The sequence below is a fragment of the Diceros bicornis genome, chromosome X (genome assembly GCF_020826845.1).
Source record: "Diceros bicornis minor isolate mBicDic1 chromosome X, mDicBic1.mat.cur, whole genome shotgun sequence".
NCBI lineage: Eukaryota > Metazoa > Chordata > Mammalia > Perissodactyla > Rhinocerotidae > Diceros > Diceros bicornis.
The window spans coordinates 70391453-70415650 of record NC_080781.1 but is presented as its reverse complement, the minus strand read 5'-3'; the positions used below and the strand labels follow the sequence as shown (position 1 = coordinate 70415650).

At 36.0% G+C, this 24198-nt stretch overlaps 1 protein-coding gene across 4 annotated transcripts in view; it reads right to left on the bottom strand.

The window, feature by feature from the left end:
- ATP7A (ATPase copper transporting alpha) overlaps nt 1–24198 on the bottom strand; it is a 127418-nt gene that overhangs the window by 34762 nt on the left and 68458 nt on the right. For 2 of the 4 annotated variants that reach the window (XM_058536232.1, XM_058536233.1), the window contains 4 exons: nt 13803–14292; nt 12548–13273; nt 5106–5312; nt 1516–1679 (listed from right to left, as the gene is read on the bottom strand). In XM_058536232.1, the coding sequence (XP_058392215.1) occupies nt 1516–1679; nt 5106–5312; nt 12548–13273; nt 13803–14292 (1587 nt within the window). The remainder of the gene's footprint in view (nt 1–1515; nt 1680–5105; nt 5313–12547; nt 13274–13802; nt 14293–24198) is intronic. The other 2 variants (XM_058536235.1, XM_058536234.1) reach the window with 2 other exon arrangements.

The window sequence follows — 24198 nt, the reverse complement described above, 5'->3', positions numbered from 1 at the left end:
CTTTTCTGTGAACTGTCAGTTCATATCCTTTACCGTCTTTCTTTCGGGTTGCTGGCTCTTTTCTTATTGATTTATAACAGTTCTTCATATATTAAGAAAGTTAACCTTCAACTATAATATGGGGCCGGCCCCGTGGCTTAGCGGTTAAGTGCGCAGCGCTCTGCTGCTGGTGGCCCGGGTTCGGATCCCGGGCGCGCACCAACACACCGCTTCTCTGGCCATGCTGAGGCCGCGTCCCACATACAGCAACTAGAAGGATGTGCAACTATGACATACAACTATCTACTGGGGCTTTGGGGGAAAAAAATAAATAAATAAAATTATTAAAAAAAAAACTATAATATGAATTACAATTATTTTACTTGCTTTTTGAATTTGTTTATGGCATATAAAAAGAAAAAAAATTTATATACCTGAATTTATCAGTCTTTTCTTTTATGAGTTTTGTATGATATTTAGAAAGGCTCTTCCTAATCTAATATTATTTTTTAAATGATGGATTAGATGTTATCATTGGGGAAAGCTGGGTAGAGGCTACATGGAAATCCTCTGTACTATTTTTACAACTTCTTTGTGAGTCTAAAATTATTTCCAAATGGATTGATGGACTGATGGAACTGTAAAATCTAGGTGGTGTGTATGAGGTTGTCCACTGTACAATTCTTTTGACTTCTCTGATGTCTGAAATTTTTATAATAAAATATTGAAAAAAGGCTCCAAATAGTTCTTCTAGTAATTTCATGGTTTCATTTTTTACATTCAAATTTTTGTTTGAGCTGGAACTTATTTTGGTACAGGGTTAAGTTTTTTGTTTTAACTGTTTAAGTTGTACGAATAAAACTTGATTTGCTGGCTTGAAGAGAACAACCATTTTAAACCAATATGCCTTACACCTGGTTGTATGACTTCATTTATAAAATTTAAGCCTTTAGGGGCCAGCCCGGTGGCATAGCGGTTAAGTTTGTGTGCTCCGCTTCGGCAGCCCAGGGTTCGCAGTTTCAGATCCTGGGTGCGGACCTATGCGTCATTCATCAAGCCATGCTGTGGCGGCATCCCATATACAAAATAGAGGAGGATGGGCAGAGATGTTAGCTCAGGGCCAATCTTCCTCAGCAAAAAGAAGACGACTGGTAACAGATGTGAGCTCAGGGCCAATCTTCCTCACAAATAAAATAAAATAAAATAAAATTTAAAAAATTTAAGCCTCTAATGCATCTAGAATTTATTCTTTTACATACTACTAGGTAGATACTATATTTGAAAAGTTGATTTTCATTTATTCATTCAAACTCAATTCTTCTTTTTTGGTTCTTAACAGAGATATGATGATTATCTTTTACATTCTATGCTTGAAGGCCACCATTAAGTCATATCTTATCCTTCCATTTTCCAGTTTCCTTAATTTTCTTTTTGTGTCTTATTTTCCCAACCTTTAATTATCTTTAGGACTCTTTTCTGAATCCTCACCATGTTTTTCCTGGAAATTTTATTAATCACATAAAAATTCTTACTTACAACAAGTTCCAAAACACCATCTCCTTCATCAGCATTTTCTATTACAGCGGCTCCAAATCCAAGCTCTCGGATGAACTCGGCTATCATCAGGGGTTGTATAACAGCAGGATTATATCTTACTTCTGCCTTGCCAGCCATCAGAGCCACAAGTACAGAATATATTCCTAGGAGCATTGATAAGAAAAACAATTCAGATAACATTCCTTATCAAAAGAGTAATGTTATAGTAGTTTTATTATCTTTTCATTTAACTGTGAAAGGATTAAAGTGAATCTGGAAAATTTATTACTGAACTTTTATACAGTCTTGAACCCAAACAAAAGAAAACTATTTGAAAATGGGGCATTATTTTTTTAAACTTTTTATTATGGAGATTTTCAATTACATACATACAAAAGAGAGAATAACATAATAAGCCTGATGTACCCATCGCCCAGCTTCAACAATTACCAATAATACTGAGCTGATCTTGTTTCATTTATATTCCTACCGACTTACTCCCTGCCCTCAACTCTGATTATTTTGAAGCAAATCCCAGACATCGTATCATTTCATACGTAAATATTTAAATATGTATCTCTAAAAGATAAAGACTCCTCTCTTTAAAAAATAACCATAATACCATTATCACAATAAAATAAAATAATTCCTCAATATCATCAGATATCCAATCAGTATTCACATTTCCACAATTGTCTTATCTCTGCTTATTAGTTTGTTTAACACTGCTTGTTTTTTTCTTTGAATTGAGATCCAAATAAGGCCCAGGAGTTACATTTGGTTGAGACCTTGTCATGTAAATATAAAGCAGTTTTAGAAGCTAATAAGACAGAGTCCCAGAGAAAGGAACTCATGCATTTAGGAAATCACTGCAGTTGTAGCAAATAATCCAAGAATGTACCAATGGATACATTATAATATTATCAAATGATAGTCATTTCTTGAAATTCTCAAATTTTATGTCTGACACACACTAATCTAAAATGCTCTTATTCCTAGCAAAAAAAGTGCCACACAACTTGTTAACAGAACAAAGGAGTCATGTTATGGCAGTCATGCTGTTCTCTGGTGCAAGCCTTTTGTTAACAACTGTCCCACTTCTCTAGGCTATTGCTGTCATTGCCAGGAAGAAAATTAATTCCATATAGCAGAAATGGCAGTTCTTTCTAGTAATCTGTGGCACTTGGTGGCTACCTGACAGGGAATGGGATCAATAGTCCATAGGTCAGTTATTGGGTTTGATAAAAAGAAAAAGTAACTAAATATTAACTTAATAATAGTTTTTAATAAGAAAACAAAGTACCTAATATAATCTAAGTTTTCTATACAACATGCTTACACTCTGGGCTATATGGGTACCAAATAATTCAGAGGATCAGTTCAGGGGAAAGTGTCAATAATAAGAGAAGGGTATAGAGAAAGTAGGAAAAATCTTTTTGCTTCAGTTGAATGTAATCTATAGCCAAACAGAAATAGAAGGAAAAATCTGATTTTTCAAGTTTCAAAAATATGTTCATACTTATACAAAATTATGGATTTTTTTTTTTTTTGGTGAGGAAGACTAGCCCTGAGCTAACATCTGTTGCCAATCCTCCTCTTTTTGCTGAGGAAGATTGGCCCTGGGCTAATATCTGCACCCATCTTCCTCTACTTTATATGTGGGACACCTGCCACAGCATGGCTTGATAAGCTGTGCATATGTCCGCACCCAGGATCTGAACCTGTGAACCCCAGGCCGCCAAAGTGGAGGGCGCAAACTTAACCACTAGGCCACCAGGCCAGGCCCTGGATAATTTTTAAAATTATTACTTCAAACTATAATTAGAACTATTTCTATTCATTTTTATACACATAAGGCAGACTAAATTGAGGAAAGACCAGTGTTACTTAGTTAAATAAAAAAAGTGAATGTAGTGACCCCAGCTAGACCAATGGTATTCCTAATTGGGTTAAGAGGAAGTAAAGGGGATAGTAGGGAGTAATTGGAAGAATCAGGAAAATGGACTTTAAAAAAAAATCTGTAATTGGCATAGGCATTGCTTGTCACATGAAAAAGGCTATTTCTGAATTGTCTGAAAATAGTTGGTTCTAAAATTAAACAGGGGGGGCCGGCCCGGTGGTGTAGTGGTTAAGTGCGCACGCTCCGCTTTGGCGGCCGGGGGTTCGCAGGTTTGGATCCCTGGTGCGCACCGACACACCGCTTGTCAAGCCATGCTGTGGCGGCGTCCCACATAAAGTAGAGGAAGATGGGCACGGATGTTAGCCCAGGGCCAATCTTCCTTAGCAAAAAGAGGAGGATTGGCATCATTTTTTTTTTATAATTTTATTTTTTTTTCCCCCAAAGCCCCAGTAGATAGTTGTATGTCACAGCTGCACATCCTTCCAGCCGCTGCACATGGGACACGGCCTCAGCATGGCCGGAGAAGCGGTTCCTCGGTGCGCGCCCGGGATCCGAACCCAGGCCGCTAGCAGCAGAGCACGCGCACTTAACCGCCAAGCCACGGGGCCGGCCCAGGAACCTTGCAAAGTTCTTTTTGCTTTCATTTGCTTGCAACTTCCCTCCTTTTTTTTAATCAATCAAAACGTAATATAAGCTTTAGCCCTGACTGCATTCTAATTAGATATAATGGTGGCTGAAATGAAGCATATAGAAATGACAAAATGCAGACAGGATACTATTGAACTGAAGGTGGCTCTGTATAACATACATTTTGTTATAATAATGTTCTGGCCTTTATATATAAGGTGATTCTACTGGCCACAGGCCTGCATTATTACTATATATACTTAGTTATTTCCCCAAGAGTGGGGATAAACTTATACTAATTTTATACTTATTTGGCCCTTGTGACTAATAGCATGTATCATTAAGACACCTGGGCCTAGGCCTGCCTAAGTACCAAACCTATGACTTCAGTCGCATTAAACACAATCACATATCTCTATGGTTAACAAATCTACTAGGCCATACTGTGAAGTCTATTAATGTGAGTTAAAATTTCTAAGCTAAAACATCTGAGTGTGACTGAATAAAAAAATGTTGTAGATTTTCTAAGATTTTGTAACCTAAAATTAAAATTTGTACACAATATTAAGCAACTTTTTAACATTTTTACTGGAGGCAAAGATCAACAATCAAACTGTTGGAAGAGAACAATAATTCTAAACAAACCTGTTTTTGGTCTGGTGCTTGGTCTGGGTATAGTAATACTGAAACTTATGGATCCTAGTTGGATCCTAGTTGTCAGTGTGAAACATAGCTTTATCAGAAAATTTATGTTTCTTAAAATTCATTGCAGACAGGGTCCATAAAACATAGTAATATTTTGTATTTCCTTCTGCTATTTTCCCACAAATTTCATTGATACTAAAATGTGATCATGAGGCAAACAAGACAGGAACTACATCTAAGGGAACAAAACACTAACAAAAACTGGCTGTCAGGAAGTCAAGGTTGCCCTGTACTTCACCGATATTCTTGATGAGGCCTTGGCAAGAATCATAAACATGGTTACAAAACACATAAGAGGACAAAAAGGACAGGGTCCTCAAACTAGTACATAAAATAACAGGCTTTACGAGTTTCTCACCTTCTTCTCGTCTTAAATTCCGTTCGATGTTTGCTACACAGGAAGCACAAGTCATACCAGTGACCTGTATGTGACACTTAGATGAAGTCTTTGCCTCCTCCTTGTCGTGAACTGGTGTCATCATTTTAGGATAAAATTCATTAGTTGAGGTCAAAAGAGGCATTTCTGATGAGGGCTGGGCTATTACTACCAATGGCTCATTTGTATCTGGCGGACAGGAAAGAGTCTTTTCATTTGAGGTATTCTCCAGCTGCATCCTTGTCATTCATCACAATCCACACCTCCAGGTACTGTCAATCCATTCCTTTAAAACCAGCATGGACCTAGAGCCTTCAGCAATGTTACCTTTACACTTTATAGGAAGTGACTTCCAATTTCAATACTGCCCAACCTAGTTCTCAGGAAAATCTAAACTAACTGAATAAACAAAACTTTAGTTATATCAAGCTCTTTCAGCCATTATCTCCACCCCAAACCCCAGGTAGAGAGTAGTTTGTTAATAGATAATAGCTCTTATTTTTATAATGCATTTTTATCATCATGTTAACAACTTGCATACTGGCATTAAAGCAATTTGTGGTATAGTAAGTGGAACAAAAAGCAATTTACAAAACAGCATTACAGTACGATATCATTTCAAATTTTTTTGAGTGTATGTGTATCTGAGAACACGCACAAGAAAGCCTGCAAGTCTACATGCCAAACTATTAACGGTAGCTACTTCTGGGGAATGGGGTTAAGACAGGAATAGAATGACAGATGAACAGATTTCCTCTATGGACACTTCTGTATTGTTTCAATTTTTAATACTAATATATAATATTTTTTTAACTAAAATGTCTCTGTGGACAATGGAAGAAGAGGCAAGGACTAAGTCAGCAATCTTCATTTTGTGTAAAGGAATATTCAAAGGATCTCTCCATAAAATGTTTATGGGCTGTGCAACAGTAGGAAGCTCCTATTACCCCAGAACCTCCCCTGCAGTCTCAGAAAATCTGCTATTCTGTTTTAGCCTCTCCATTGCAGTATTAATCACCTCCCAAGCAGGGAGAAATTACTCTCTTTAGCACATCCATGCACCTGCAAAAAAGCTAAAGATTTTCTACTCCACTGCAAAGATAAGGAGGAAAACAGGTGACGTGGAAATTTCCACTAACCTATCTAACTTGTTCTTTCTCCCTCTTGGGCAAAAAGTTGGTTCAGGTCTATTTGACTAGCCCACAGAGCAACCCCTGCACAGCGGAGTTGGTTTTCAGGATGCTGAAGAAGGGCATCTTTTGAAGAAACTTTAAAAAAAGCCTGACCATTTCTCTCATGAATAATGATCTAGACTTCTCAAATCAGCATAATAATGGCTCTTAAATTTTAACGCAATTACAATCACCTGGGAGATATTGTTAAAATGCAGATTCTGATTCAGTACATTGAGGGTATGGCCTGAGATTCTGCATTTCTACCAAGCTCCCAGATGATGGCAGTACTGCCAGTCTGGGTATAGCAAAGGACACTGAATAGCAAAGGACTACATTCTCCCAATTCCAAAATTAGTCAGTCTCTGGTCTTAAGTGAATCACTTTAGAAAACTATACTTATTCATTCAAATTACGAGAGCATTATTTAGAACATGGAGGGCAAAATTTACCAAATAGTACCATTATCTTAAAGAACTCAAAAAGGAGGCTCATTTACCTAAAGAAAATAGCTTTCGCTTTGAAAAACACCATTATTTTAATCTAGCCAGGAGTTTACTTTATTCTCTCATAATTATTATCAAGACTTAATTTAGAACTTGGACAGCGAAAAAAAAAATTTACAGTGCCAATTACTTTAGGTCTTGTTCCAGAGTAATTTAGTTATTTCAGGTACCAGAGGTAACCCAGAATACCATCTGTAATTTTCACACTCTAGACGTACAGTATTAAATTAAAATAAGTCATAGAGGTAGTCATTTTTAGCTACCTCGGCATGACCTCTCAACAAGGATCCATAAAATTGTGACATTTACCCCAGTGAGTGTGGCAAGCAGAAAAGCAAAAGCTTCCATCTTCTACAGAGGCAGTGCAGGTGTTAAAAAGCCACAATTAATTAAAAGGCTCGTTTGTTTAAATTAGCTTTTCTATAGGCTGTAGCAACACTACTTATGCTTAAACAAATTCAAAAGGAAGGCTGACTTTCCTGCACTTGAGGCAACAATCAGAAAAGATTCCAAAAATTTCAAGAAAGGGTTTCCAATCTGATCCTCAAAACTGGTAGGTTCAGTGTATGAAGTAATGTGAGGAATAAACACATAATCAGAAAATGGCTTAAAAACAACTATAAACATCATGTCTGAAACTTACTCTCAAATGATTCAGAAAATGTTATTATATGTGGTGTGTGTGTGTGTGTATGTATGTCTGTCTGTCAATAAAGAGAATGATAAAACAAATGTGGTAAAATATTAACTGGAGAATCTGAGTGAAATTTGTAAACAGGAATTCTTTGTACTATTCTTTCAGCTTTTCTGTAAGTTTGAAATTAAAGATAAAAAAGTTACAAAAAAGGAAAGGAATTTGAGTATTTTGCTTACTTTAACTGGTCAGTGAAGACTTAACTTCATATATTATATGTCTTTCTAAGAGAATGATGAGATTCATGGTCATGATAAAAAGCACCTCCCATTTTTCTCACTACCTCCTTTAACATTTACAGCCCACCCAGGACTAGTGTGACATGAAGACAAAATGTGCCAATCCCTCTCTGTCTGGGAATGGGGTCATAGTGGTAGACTGTGAAGCCTGGGTCAGCACTGACACGTTCAGAAAATGGGCAGCCACATTCTGGTGGCATCTTAAACTCTGATTTCTAGCAGAAACACAGAATGCAGTCGTTTGATATGAACCTTTTATCTCAACAATATGGGTCACCATAATCACAACTCTGTCAATTCTTTTATGGTGACATTCACTGTGCCAAGGTTTTTTACATATTCATCACGGCCATTAATGTGTTTGTTATGAGCTCTAACAGACACAAGGCATGTAACAGGCTCCTGGTAATTATTTGTTCAATAACTGGTTCCTGGAGCCCTTGACAATAGTAGGTTGAGGTAAAAGTCATTGTTAAAAGTTACTGAACATGTTGCATTCAAGGTTCCTCAGGACTAGGCAGATGACAGACATGGTGCTAGAGACTATCAAGTACTCTTGAATTCCACTTACTAGTCTGATCAAAATTTCTCCTATTGCTCAAGTCCATATTTGAAGCCACCTAAGGTAATTAGAAAGTTGCTTTTGCTCTGCTCACATTTGTTATATAAAACCTTATAAATGCTAGCTACTTAAAATTTATTATTTGATATTATATATAATATATATATTTTTTTGCTGAGGAAGATTCGCCCTGAGCTAACATCTGCTGCCAATCTTCCTCTTTTTTTGCTTGAGGAAGATTAGCCCTGAGCTAACATCTGTGTCAGTCTTCCTTTATTTTTTTTTAATTGATGTTTTAATAGTTTTTAACATTGTAAAATTTGGGGTTGTACATTTTTGTTTGTCCATCACCATATATATATGTCTCCCTTCACTCCCTGTGCCCACCCTCCACCCCCATTGCCCCTGGTAACCAGAATACAGTTTTCTCTGTCCATGTGTTGGTTTATATTCCACATATGAGTGAGATCATACAGTGTTTGTCTTTCTCTTTCTGGCTGATTTCACTTAACATTATACCCTCCAGACCCATCCATGTTGTTGCAAATGGGACAATTTTGTCTTTTTTATGGCTGAGTAGTATTCCACTGTATGTATATAACACATTTTCTTGATCCAATCATCAGTCGAGGGACACTTAGGTTGCTTCCACTTCTTGGCTATGGTGAATAATGCTGCAATGAACATAGGGGTGCATAAGCCTCTTTGGATTGTTGATTTCAGGTGCGTTGGATAGATTCCCAGTAGTGGGATGGCTGGATCATAGGGCATCTCTATTTTTAATTCTTTGAGGAATCTCCATACCGTTTTCCATAGAGGCTGCACCAATTTGCATTCCCACCAGCTGTGTATGAGGGTTCCTGTTTCTCCACATCCTCTCCAACATTTGTTGTTTTTTGTCTTGGTGATTATAGCCATTCTAACGGGCGTGAGGTGGTATCTTAGTGTTGTTTTGATTTGCATTTCCCTGATGATTAGTGATGTTGAGCATCTTTTCATGTGCCTATTGGCCATCTGTATATCTTCCTTGGAGAAGTGTCTGTTCATTTCCTCTGCCCATTTTTTGATCGGGTTGTTTGTTTTTTTGTTGTTCAGTTGTGTGAGTTCTTTATATATTATGGAGATCAATCTCTTGTCAGATGTATGTTTTGCAAATATTCTCTCCCAGCTGGTGGGTTGTCTGTTCATCTTGATTCTGGTTTCATTTGTCTTATAGACAGTCTTCCTCTATTTTGTATACAGGTCGTTGCCACAGCATGGCTGATAAGTGGTATGGGTCCGCACCTGGGATCTGAACCTGCAAACCTGGGCCACTGAAGTGGAGTGTGCTGAACTTAACCAATACACCACGGGGCCAGCTCCTAATATTACATTTTTATTGCCTTAAATGAACAGTGTTAATATAGATTTAATTCAGAGATTTTATTCATAGAGGTCAATGCAGCAAATTATTCAGATCAGTGCTTCTCAAACTTTAAGGTGCATATGAATTACCTGGAGAGCTTATTAAAATTAAAAGGTAGATTGTGATTTAATGAGTCCGCAGTGGGCCAGAGTCTATTTTTCTAACAAGCTCCCAGGTGATGCTGATACTGCTGCTCTGTGAACCATGCAAAAATATAGACCCAAGTGAATAGGACAAATTCCGTTTTGGGGTCTAGTCTGAAAGTTTGTGAGATTCTTGCTTATGGTAATGACAGACACCAGATTTAATTGTGAAAAATATTTCAGTTTTATACCATACGTGATATAAGTTGATGTGATTTGGGTTCCTACATGTAAGAGGAATAGGAATATCACAGTGTTAAGTAACTTGTTTGATATTGATGTAAACTAAACTTATTTATGTAGTGTCCATCATTGATGACATAATGTATTATGTATGCCAAAGTATTTTAATTTAATAGAAACTCCGAGGAATAATTCTACATTATGAATTAGTGAAATGTGAATCAATATAATTTCAAACACCGTCATTTTGAAAATTTAAAAAATTATAAGCAATGATAGATATAACTAAATTTTGCTGAAAATAATTTTAGTCATTTTTTATAGCTACCTGATACAGTTTCATTTCTAATATTTCCAATTTAAATTTTTCTTCTGATTTCATAATTATTTCCTTTTGCAATTATGGATTTCCTATACTTTGTTCAGACTTTTAGAACTGGAAGCTCTTTAACATTTTAGTATTCTGTATGAATTTTCTATTAGGGAATTATGTATTTGTTTTTTAGAGCACAAGAATCTTGGTCTTTTGAGATTTTCTTTATTAAAGTGAGAATTCTAGGTGGGAATGTAAAATGGTGCAGCCACTTTGGAAAACAGTTTAGCAGCTCCTGAAAAAGTTAAGCACATTCACCATATGACCGAGAAATTCTACTCCTAGGTATATACCCAGGAGAAATAAAAACATATATTCATGCAAAAACCTGTACATAAATGTTCATAGCAGCATTATTCATAACAGCCAAAAGAGCAGAAACCCAAATTTCCATCAAGTGATGAATAGAGAAACAAAATGAGGTATATACACTCAACGGAATACTATTTGGCAATAAAAAGGAATGAAGTTGGGCCGGCCCCGTGGCGTAGTGGTTAAGTGCGCGCGCTCTGCTGCTAGTGGCCCCGGTTCAGATCCCGGGCGCGCACTGACACACTGCTTGTCAAGCCATGCTGTGGTGGCGTCCCATACAAAGTAGAGGAAGACTGGCACGGATGTTAGCTCAGGGCCAGTCTTCCTCAGCAAAAAGAGGAGGATTGGCATGGATGTTAGCTCAGGGCTGATCTTCCTTACAAAAAAATTAAAAAAGGTTAAAAAGGAATGAAGTGCTGATACATGTTACAAACACAGATGAACATTTGTGTATCTTGAAAACATTATGCTACGTGAAAGAAGTTAGACACAAAAGGACAAATGTTCTATGACTCCTCTTATGTGATACCTAGAGTTGTCAAATTCATAAAGACAGAAAATTCAAAAAGACAGCAGATAACAGGGGCTAGGGGAGGGGAAGGGGAAATGACTACCAATGGGTATGGAGGTGATGAAAACATTCTAAAATTTGATAGTGGTAATGGCTATAAAACTCTGTGAATATACTAACAACCACTGGATTGTGTACTTTAAAAGGGTGAATTTTATGTTATGTGAATTATATCTTGACTTTAAAAAGTGAGAATTCAATAATTTGTACCATTTGTCATGAATATGAAAATTAAGAATGGAATGTCTCTGGGTCCTCTTCCACTGAAACTTATCTACCATAATAATTTGAGCATGTGTTTAATATAATTTTTTATGCTTCTCAGTTTTAGTGAGCTTGAAAAGAAAATATTGCTATTTGATATCCTCCATTCTGATAAGAATGGCAAAGGTTAATGACATTGTCTAGAAATTAGTTATACAACTTGTACATTGTTATTTACAGCAAGAAATTTCACTAGGGCATTTCCAGTTTAATTTAAGGCTAGGTTCAATTCCAGTTCAAAACAACAAGTTCACATAGGTAAATTCCATTGGCTATATTTTTGGTTTCAGTTCAAGGTAAGAGCTGTCAGGAAACAGGAAGACTTTAGGCCAGTTCTAGAGTCAGTTTAATTTGAATGCCTAAGTTTAAAAACTATGGTTAAAATTCTATTATTTATTTCTACCTTTTTTCTTTTTAAAATAACATTTGCTTCTCCATTATATATACATAAATACATATATACATACATCCTTGTCACAAAAAAACTTAAAATACTTTAAAAAGCACAATGGAAAGAAATATCACCTTTATCCTACCACTCACAAATAACCACTGTTAAAATTTTAGTTCATATCCTGCCAGGAATTTTATTCATTTACATACATAAATAACATATACATGGTACAAATCCTTATATGTGTGTTTATAAAATTTTGATCCTATTCATACAACTTTTTAGCTTATTTTTTTCATTTAACAAAGTATCTCTTTTCTGTGGCATTAAGTATCTTTAACATCATAATTTTTTATGGCTTCATAGCATTTCATCATATAGATGTATCATGATTCATTTAATGTTTCTAGTTTTTAAATATTATAAGTAATTATGTAAACATCTTTATGCATCTTTGTATATATCACGGACTACATCTATAAGAATTATTTCCAAAAACTAGAATTGCAGTGCCTATTACTCATTTCTCATTGATAAAAGCCAAAAGAATCAGCAAAACGGAGATAAAAGAACATTAGAGGAATCAAAGAAAAAAGTGATAATTACCTGACAATGTAGCATCAAATCCCATGTCTTCTATTGCTTTTCTCAATGTTTCTGGAGAGGTTAGCAGAGGATCATACTCAACAGTCCCATTGCCATTTGAAAGGGATACTCGTATGGATTTTACACCTGCCTTTTTTGATATGACACCCTCAATAGACTGCACACAAGAATTACAAGTCATGCCATCAATGTTTATCACGGTTTCTTGAGTGAGAGGCTGGCTAACTATGTTCAAAGGAATCTTTTGAAGAGATGAGCTGGAGGGAGAGTTTGAGGTACTCTCAACTTCACTTGTAATATTAACTCTATATTGCCCTGGTGATATAGCCTCTATTGCTTTTCTCAGGGTTTCTGGAGTGACTAAGCTTGCATTGTACTTGACTATGGCAGACCTATTCTCTAAAGAAACTACTATGCTGCTTACATACTGGAGTGTAGATAAAGCACTTTCTATATTTGACACACATGATTTACAATGCATGCCATCTACGATGAAAGTGACTGTTGAATCACTGGTATATGATGGACTCCTTTGCTGTGGTCTTTCTGAGGATTTGACTGGTGTCTTCTTTAGACGTTCTATATCAATAGCTCCCAATTTGAGGAACTTGGGCTGTTTTTTGATGAATGCTGGAAAGCCCGCAGCTTCAATCTGCTTTTTTATTTCCTCTACTGTGATAAGATGAGGTTGATAAACAATAGTAGCTTCTTGGTTGTCCAGGGAGACTAGTTAATAAAAAGAAAAATAAGTATTTAATTCAGTTATTCCTGGGTCACTTCAGAAAACATTCTGTAGACCAAATCAATACCACACATAATTGTTTCTCTCTCATTGTTGTCATTATCCTTAAAATAATTCTGTTCTTTTCTGAAAATGTTACTGACATAGACTGGAAAAAAGTAAAAGATATGACCAGTATAGCTATGGTCTCCAAGTTTCTGCGTGCCTGAATAAAAATATATTAGAGGTAAAGAGGACCCCAGGCATGTTGTGTTAAGAACTATGAATTCCATGAATCACCACCCCAGCTGTCTTTTCTGCTAGTTCAAGACTCATATAAATTTTAATTATAATCATTAACTTTACTGACATTAATCCTGGTAATACACTGTACCTCAGATTTCAATGAAGCACTAAGTATTCTAGTCTCATGGATTCAAAGCCTATGCTTATGAAGAAAGCAAAAAGTTAAAAGGCCAAAAGAGAAAAGTAAGCCTTACAAAACAATCAAACAAATAACACCAGATATATTACCTTTAATTCGCTGAACACCTTGCAGTTTCCCAATTTTTCCTTCAATGGTGCTGGTGCATGAATGGCAAGTCATCCCTTCCACTTTCATCTTCAGCACGACTTCACCTGGTTGAGCCATACTGTAATCTTCGCAAGTTCCTGACTTCTTCTCCAGAGTTCCAATATCTAAACTGAGATCCGGAACCAGCTCTATTATCTGATTGGCAGTCACTATAGAAGGGATTATTGTCACCACTGCAGTTCTTTGCTGAGGGGAAATTTTAATGTCTGTCACACCCTTGGTCTTGAGCAATGTACTTTGGATATGGTCCCATGGTGGGGCCAGTGAAGCAGTAACAGTTAGAAACACGGTGTCAGTTAAAACAGGGATAGGGTTAGGATTGTGGAGAATAGTATCAAAGCCCATGTCATCAATAGCTTCCTGTAGGGTCTTTGGAGTCTGTAGTTTAGGGTCATAAATAATAGTTGCATTTTTTTCTTCCAGTGAAACCTTTTGGAAGGAAATTTCAGAAGTCAGTTTAATTAAATTACATGACATACAACTTAAAAATAGCAATCGTTGCACCACATTCAAAAAGAATGAAACAATTCAATCTAATGGAGTTTCTCTATTCTCATCTTTACTATTCTCTTTGAAAAGAAACACAAAATGTCTTGTGTACATATAGGAATGGTAAAGCTATATGCAGGTGTACGTGACTCAGGTACTGATCAGGCATTTGAAACATGTGCTTGGACAAATACACCCTAGAATTTCACAACACAGTACAACCTACTCTTTCCTATCATCTCTTTTCACAAATTACTCCAATACTTCACACTCTACCAATTCAAAAGGTAATATATGAGACAGGATCAGCTACAGAAAACAAAAGGTGAAATGAAGGTCAAACTTTTAAAATGTCCAATTAAGGTAACTTTGTTGGCAAGAAAAGGCATCAACATGCTAGTTTATGAATGAACGCAATATTCATAGAATTTTGTAGCATATACTCCTATATCCTTCTAAGTCACTACAGTCTAGTATTAACTTTCGTTCAAGTAAGAACACCTTTATTGTTTTGCCTGATTCGATTATAAAAACAATGATTGTATTCTTAAAGCTCATCTGCCGTATATAATTTTACTACCATGACTGCAGGCATCTCTTTGGATGACATCTTACAAAGATTTATGACGTAGTCACACACACACACACACACACACACACACACACACACACACACACTGAGTTGGGAGTCAGAAGATTTGATTGAGTTCCGGTGTCAATTCTCCACTTATTAGCCAACTACGCTCATTAGCTCTATCATCTGAAAAATGGGGAAATACACCCTATTATCTTCCAGGGTTCTTATAAGGATCATATGAGTAAATAGATAGGAAAGCAGCTCTTTGCAGCAGCGAGTTATATAAAAGTAAACACTGAACAACTAATATTTATTGAGCACTTATTACATTGCCAGGAACCGGGATTCTCAGGATACAAAGCTGAGCATGACATAGTCACATAACAGCAATACTAGAACAGAAAATACAGAAAACGGATACCTATTCATCCCTGAGAATACGGGTCAGAAAAAGCTTCTTAGGGGAGATAATACCTGAAGGTTAAAGGACAAACAAAAATCTGCAAGGCTATATGAGGCAGGGAATTCCAGACAAATGGGCAAGACCTAGCATGGAGGTTATAGAGGATAAAGGAGATGACTAGGATGACTTACGGGTTTCTAGAGTAGGCCAGTGGATAGATGATACCATTAACTGTTATCAGAGACAGAAGGGGGAAACTGAAGGAAGTTAAGAGGTTAGAATGGAGGGTAAAGAAAGATGATGAATTCAGTTTTAGACCTGTTGATTTTGAGAGGCAGTAGGATATTAATGTTCTAAATGCAGTTAAAATATGGGTATTATTATTATTATTATAGATTTCTGGTGAAAAGCTTTGTTCCATAAAATAAAAACAACTCCAAAATATAATTAAAAGTAATTCAGAGTAGGAAATCTCACTTTAAATTATCTACAATGGTTATATAGTTAAATCTTTCACTTATTTTAATTAACTTTATATTTTTATTTCTTCCCCTAGCTTGGTAATCAGTGGCTATGTATTTGGTGAAATCTTGAAATGTGCCCATGGCATGGAAGGTTTCTAAGACTCTGATAATTCTAGCTCATCAGCTTGCTCTTAGTTATGGAAGAGATCACTAGCATAAATGATCAAAATAGAAGAAGTGGGAAAATAATTTTGTTTTGGAATACACTGTACAACATTTTCCATGAATAAGCTGCAGAATAGCCAAACCACATGTAGTTTGAACATATACTTTTGAAAGAGATGCAATATAAATACAGCCACCATAAAATGAAGGCTTTTGTGTCTTTGTATCTTTGAAGATTCTTTTTTAAACTCTAATCTCACTCCCCTGAGGTCAATGATTTTCTGATTAAGAAAATTACTTAAAAAAATTTAAACATTCAAACTAAATGGGAAAATAGAAAACAGATGAGGGGTCGGGGAAGAGTGACTATAAAAGAGCAGCACAAGGGAAATTTGGGGGTGATGGGACTGTGCTGTTCTGGTTGTGATGGTGGTTAAATGAATCTATACATGTGTTAAAATTCACCAAACTAAAAAAAAAATTTCATATAAGTATACACCAAAAAGAAGTCAATTTTACTATATGATAATTTAAAAAAATAAGATTAAAAATTCAGTTCCTCAGTTGCATTCCACACTTCAAGTGTTCAATTGCGAATTTGGCTACTGACTACTATATAGGACAGGGTAGATATAGAACATTTCTATCATATCAGAATGTTCCAATGGACAGTACCACTCTAGGTACTACCATATTTTTCTGATAAAATACCAAACTTCTAAAGAAGGGAGGAGGATTCTTTTCCCTTTGGTTTAAATACATTGTATCTGGTATCTCTTAAACAAGATCTGGTTTTAAGCTAATCTTTTTTCCCCAAAAAATGTCAATTTACCAACATACTCAATGAGAAATTTTCTTAAAAGTGATTTTACTTGTTTTATTTTTTTAATAATTTTACTTATTTATTTATTTTTCCCCCAAAGCCCCAGTAGATAGTTGTATGTCATAGTTGCACATCCTTCTAGTTGCTGTATGTGGGATGCAGCCTCAGCATGGCCGGAGAAGCGGTGCGTCAGTGCGCGCCCGCGATCCGAACCCGGGCCGCCAGTAGCAGAGCGCGCACACTTAACCGCTAAGCCACGGGGCCGGCCCTTAAAACTGATTTTAAAAGCAAAACTCCTTTTGCAACTAGATGGTTTGTTATACTTTCTACTGCTTTAGCCTATCTTCTATTTAACAAAGACATAAGGAAACTATGTATATAAAATATTATACAAAAAAGTTGTATTACCCTATGTTGTTTTCATGCTGCAGACCAGAAAACACTTCCTTATTTATTAACTTCTATTTCTGTGTTTTAAAACTGGCCAACTACACTTAACACAAACAAAAATGTTTCCATTTGGGGTAACAGGACTCAACTTTTCCTCTGAATGTTAGATATCAAAGAGATTTTTCAAGCCTAATGTCTCAAAGGAAACAAAAACAAGCAGCACCTTTGTTTCTTTTAAGAGGAAATTCACATAGTGATTATCATAATACCATTCTGGATGCCAAATCCTTGGGCAGGAAGCTAAAATAGCATTTATTTATTCAACAAATATTTACTGAGTGCCTATTATGTGCCTGGCACTGTGCAAGCTGCTAGGGATACAATGGTGAGCAAAACCAGGCACAGACTCCGTAGAAATGGAAATTGCTGGCAGCAGTCTGATTCTGGGTCTGCACCGCTCTCCTTTCACATGATCCTTGCCAACAAAAACCACCTCCGCCTATTCCTCACATTGTTGCAAAGTTTCAACAGCTTGTCGTTTTCTCAGAATCTTTCATTAGGAACCAATGCTGTTATTTTTATTTTCAGGGAAACTATTTTTGCATTACATCAATAGTTCCTCTGAAATTAAACATATAACCGTCTATAAATTATGGATGTGGCTCATGAGAAGGACTCAAGGTGGAGGACTATTCACTATATTTAGATGAAGACAGGAGAGAATAAAAGAAAACAAATCAAACGTACTCTGTCAGCTCAACAGCATTAACAGTGCTGTAGACGGTGCAGACTAACCGTCCACAGGGATTACAAAGCTCCAATTTTAATACGTATGGTGTTCGTTATCTACTGAAATGTCTAAACATGAAATTCAGGCACAGTATACTTTATCTGCATGTGATTTCTGTATAGTTTACATAAACACACTGTTGACTTAAAACGTAAATTGGCCAGTTGTTTCACCAGCACAAGTTTATTGGGGAATAACCACGGGGAATAGGCAGAGGAATTGCAATTCTGGATATACAGGCTACAGAGGACCACATGCAAAACCAGAGAAACAAAAGAAGGGGCTTGCTCTTACAGAGGAAAAGGGAGAGTATGTAGGGGCTATAATAAACAAAGAGTCCATTGAAAGAAACTGGGAGTCCAAAACGTAAAGGTTTCTCATTGGTTGGGTTGCTACAGTCTCTCATTGGCTGGGCTATTGCCCAGGGGGGAGATATATCTTTCTTCCTTCTGCTGTGTAGTAAAGTAGTCAACACCTTCCTATGGGAGATGCAAGCCTACGTCTTTTCCTGTTTAGAGTAACTGACCACGTATGATAGGGCATAAGAGCTCCCCCTACAGGCCTTTCTGACTCCAATTTAGTTGAGGTTTCTTTTATTTATTTATTTATTTTTTAAAAGATTTTATTTATTTATTTATTTTCCTCCCAAAGTCCCAGTAGATAGTTGTACGTCATAGCTGCACATCCTTCTAGTTGCTGTATGTGGGACACTGCCTCAGTATGGCCGGAGAAGCAGTGCGGCGGTGTGCGCCCAGGATCGGAACCCGGGGCCGCCAGCAGTGGAGCGCGCGCACTTAACCGCTAAGCCAGGGGGCCGGCCTGAGGTTTCTTTTATGAATTTCACTATACAAAGGCTGTGTCATTATTCTCAAGCTAGATAAAAGCTAAAGTCTTGGACAAATCACCCTAACTGGAAGGGCTTCAGTTTCTTGAAATACCGGACTAGATAATCCTTTTTAGCACTAACTTTCCTTTTTTTTTTTTTTTTGTGAGGAAGATCAGCTCTGAGCTAACATCCCTGCTAACTCTCCTCTTTTTGCTGAGGAAGACTGGCTCTGAGCTAACATCTATTGCCAATCCTCCTCCTTTTTTTCCCCAAAGCCCCAGTAGATAGTTGTACGTCATAGTTGCACATCCTTCTAGTTGCTGTATGTGGGACGCAGTCTCAGCATGGCCAGAGAAGCGGTGCGTCAGTGCGGGCCCGGGATCTGAACCCGGGCCGCCAGTAGCGGAGCCTGCGCACTTAACCGCTAAGGCACGGGGCTGGCCCAGCACTAACTTTCTATAAAAGCTAAAAACTGTGTAACTACCCCTTCTTGGGTTGTCATTAATACGTTTTTTTCTTTTGTATCCCTTCTCATCTGATAATAAAAGGTGATCCAGTTTCCTATATGAAGGCTAGGAAATTGAATAAATTGCCCAAGAAACTCAGCAAGGAAATGAAAGAATTAGAATTCAAACACAGGTCTATGTAACTCCAAAGTCCATGCTCTTTCCATCTATAAATGATGAGGCTAGATGATCTTCAATTTCCTTGAAAAACTAAAATTCTATGCCTATGATTTGAGCAATGTGTGGCTTATAAATAAAAACACCTGAAAAGCATGAAATATTTCTAGTTTTAGAACCAAATTTTAGTTCTATGTTTGTTTTTCCCCCTACATTTCATATCTTCTCCCATACTAGTTTAAATTAAAAATAGTTTAGATATATTTTCTTTGGGTTTTTAGCAGGATTGACAATCAGTACATTCTAACATTTCGCCATTTTTAAAAGTCACTTTGGGAAAGGTCCTTGGCTCAAGTTTTAGCACACTGAAATTCCTTTTTATCCTCCCAGGAATTAATTTATATGTCATCACAATAAATTCAGGTTAGCACGCTGCTCTGTCAGTGTTGGAGTCTTCAGATGGTTTACAGCCCACTTTCTTACATTTTCATAACAACTCAACATTAAGGTAATCAGAGGTGCTTGAGAGCTTGAAAGGATTCTGCCATTTTACAGAGACTGAAGTCAGAAAAGTGAAATAATTCATGAAATATGTATGATTCACCACTCAATATATCTTTGACTCAACTAAAAACTATAATACATACTAGGAATCCCATTTATATTACACACATCTCAATACAAATTCTATTATTGTTTGTTGAAAAAAATAATGGGTGTATATTAATCGAGTAACATTCTACTTTGATGCTTCAATATAGGATACTGAAAATTAAAATATCGTAAGAGGAAGCCTTAGTCTAGAGACTAATAGATCAAAACCAACCTAAAAATTCAAAAACTAAATATTTTAAAATGAAAAAGATGCAGAGATTTTGTTGGTTTTTTTTAAGCTGTAGCATTGTTTTTCATGAACTAAACTATCTGTAAACTGAGTGCTTTGTCAGAATTTCCATTGCTAATATATTTTTATTTTGCTTCAAAAATTATACAACTAATGCATGATTATTCATTATAAAAATTTAAATACAAAGTTATACAAAGGAAATAGTGAAAGTTCCTCTTCACATAATTCCTCCACTGCTAGATTTTTATCTTGAATTTGACCTTTCTTTGATGCTTGGGATAAAGTTCAACTAAATCAGAAACCTAAGCCTCTTTGAATACCTGATTCTACATCTTCATGGATGGATGATTATTACCTAGGTATTTATATTAAACAAAATGCCTATATTACTCTAATGCAGTGTTTGAAAAACACAATGTTCAATGCACTATCATTTGCCATAGCAAAAGCTAGGAAACAAACAAAGTTTCAAATAGAAATAAAAAGACTGATCTCTATATACTGATATGGAACAACATCTAAGATATATTTGCTAAGTGAAAAAAGCAATGCGCAGAACGATATGTATAGTATGCTTCCATTTATATAAAAAGGGGAGATGTATGTATATGTGTGTGTGTATATCTATACACATCCATATATATATACATGTAAATCATAGTCTATTTCTGGAAGGATACATACATAGCAAACTGATAACTGGTTTCCTTTCGGAGGGGTATTTTACCCTGTACATGTGTTACTTTTTCAATAATTAAAAAAAAACAGTTAATTTTAAGGGGAGCAAGGAGTGTATTCATGCACAGGATCAATTTAGTAACTGCTAGCATCTAGGTGGTCATTTTTTTAAAGGATAGTCTATATTAGGAGAATGGACTATAGCCTTTATCTGAGTAAACGGAAAAAGCACTCAAAAAGTTAGCAGTATAAGTTTCAAGGATAAAGTAATTTGTTAATAAGGCATTAACCTTTGGAGTCATTCAGTACTTATATCTAATTAAATTTGTTTTTACATTTCCACTTTCAAAAAGGCCAAATGATACCAGAGAAAGACCTGCACATTATCTGCCCATTTTATTTTTTTCCCTGAACAGACCACTGAGGTGATTAAATTAAACTTCAGGTTAATCCCTTTAAAGTCTACAGTCTTGACATTGACAGGAAAAACAAGAGTATTACACTCATTTACAAACTTCACAATTTAAGACACAATTCTCAAAATGTATTTAAATGCTGAAGCCTCAAAGAGAAATAATCATGTTCATTCTACTTATTCCAAAATTAGAGACTTCTTGACTATTCACTCTCCTTGAATTCTGTTAATGAAAGCTCTAATCTATTCCATTGTAGCATTTTTTTCAATAAAGCAACCCCAGTCAATTAACATCACAATTACAATACTTTATATCAGAATTTTATTCCAAACACTACAAGAGCTGCTTGACTTAGTCAAAACAATGTCCTCTCCATATCTGGTTTCTAAATTGACTGCACATTAGTCTTAACTGTAATCTCAGAAACTATGATCCAGAAATTTTAAACCTTAACATTCATTAAAAAGTGACCAATATTTATGTATTAACATGTTGAGCTGCATTCTGACTATAAATTATGTTTGGACAGGTACAATTTTCTATATGGTGCCTAGAAAGAGTGAATCCACTTTTGTGGCCTCTGAAACTGACACATTTTGAGGGGCCTTCTTTACGAAAAATAATACAAAACTATAAATAAAATTCTGTACAAAAGTAAATATTCTGAATGAGTAACAAAATTACAAGTCACAAATTTTTAAAAGCTACTATATACCATAAATCCATAAAAATAACATTTTTATTAATAATGCCTGATACATCTCTATAATATTTTCTTTTCCTATATTTTTGACTGTATACTGATTGCTGCTTCATTTGACAATGATTTTGTAAAATCATTTTCTATATAGAGAAAACAAAGATAATTCAGTCTTTCCTACACGTCAAAATATTTTTTGTTAATGATGGTTTACAAAAGTTCTTTTCAACGTCACAACTAGATATTAACAAATTTTTAGAGCTGTTGTCAAATTTGGGAAAACGATCAAGTTTCTTTCATACACAAGCTATAAGATTTCAGGACATTTTAGAAAAGTTTACTTATGCAGTGACTAGTCTTAAATACTCTTTGATTTGATAACATTCATTTACCACTTTTACACTGGGCCCTACACCTTTATGTCATGATGCTGGGTGAGTTGGCACCATGGGTGGTAAGAGTATTATTGGAGACGATTCCTCCACCAGAATTCCTAGCAAAAACTTCACTATACAAAGAAGTGACTAAGAACCACGTATAGCCAAATATCCTACTAACCCCAAACTAAATATATTCCCAACTCAACCTCCCCTTAGCCAGATCCCCAAAATGCCCATGGCACATCCAATACCAGCCAACACAAGGGGGAAGTCTAATAGAACAGGAGTCGAAGTGGAAATAGACAATGGACTTAAAGGATTGTGGTTAAAATATTTTACTTTTGCAAAAACACATAACCATGTGAACACACTGCTAAGACTCCTTCCAGGGTCTCAGAAGGGGTCAAGCAAGTGAGGGGTTCTGAAACTTAAGCTTCATTAACTTCACAATAAATCTGTCTCTGGGCCTAGAAGACTTAACATTTAGTAAAATATTTTTTAAAGGAAGCAAAAAAAGAAAGGTCACTAATATACTCTATATCTTAAGGGCTTTTAACTAACTGAAGGAGGAGAGGCAGAGCGGGAAAAGGCAGAAAAAGTGTGTTTCCTTTTATTTTCAGCAATCAAATTATGAATGTGCCCTGGAAAGTACAGCCTTAAGTATCTGTCACTAGGATCCGTATGAATCACTGCTGATAACACAAAGTGCTTTCACTGCTACTTTTCCTTTACATCTTAAACCAATTCAATTGCACTTTTCTGGCCTTAAACAGGCCTTATGAAGCAGAGGTGAATTCTGAGAATATGCAGTGGAAATAGCAGCCTTACATATAAAGTGGGATGCAATAGAGTTTTTTGGAAAATCTATACAGGACTGTACTTGCAAATGTCAAAGCATAATGTAGTCCTTTAGTTATACCTGGATATGTTGGCAAAAAAAAATTTAATCTAAAATAGTTTGCCAAACAGAGAGTTGAGGGTTTTAGAAAATGCATTAGTTGTCAGTGGACAGTAAGTCCTTAAGTCACTTGGAGAAAAATTATGTGAACTAGTTTCTAGATGGTTAAAATAGCTTTACTGCAATTAGCACAGACACTTAATTAGTACAATTCAGCTTCTATTCTGGCCCCCAGCACTAGCCACCTTAGATCAAGTGGAGGAGGTTTAATTGGTTTCATTTGAGGATCAATCAAGTGCAGGTGTCATACTTATTACTCATCGAAAATAAACAACTCATTTTTAAGGCTTTGGGACTGAAGGTTGCAGAGCTACTTTTGCCATCCCTCTTTTCTAATCAAGAAACTGCAAAATATACATCTAATTTTTGGATAGTTATGATTAGTGAAAAAAATTACAAAATGATTTTATAAATGTGAATATTTTGAAGATAAAAACTCATTTAAGAAAACCTGCAGTATAATAAATTAAATAGTTACCTGTCACCTCTCAGGCTTTCCAACTTAGCTCCCTCCCCAAAGCAAATTAAAGGCAGCAGCATCCTTATGAGGAAGGGGGAGGGCAGCATTGTGGAAGCCTCTAAGACTGGAGTTATGCCAAGGTAGATGGTGAATATAAAAGGAAATCCTACTTTTGGAGCATGTGAAAGCAGAAAATTCATATCTAAAAGATATGAATGGATGCCTACAGGACAGAAATTGTAGCAGAAGGCACGTTACACTATTTAAGTAAAGCTTTTCTAGCCACAACCATCAACATAGTCTTAGTTGACCAGAGTGTGTAGTGTAGTCAACAAATAAGAAACAC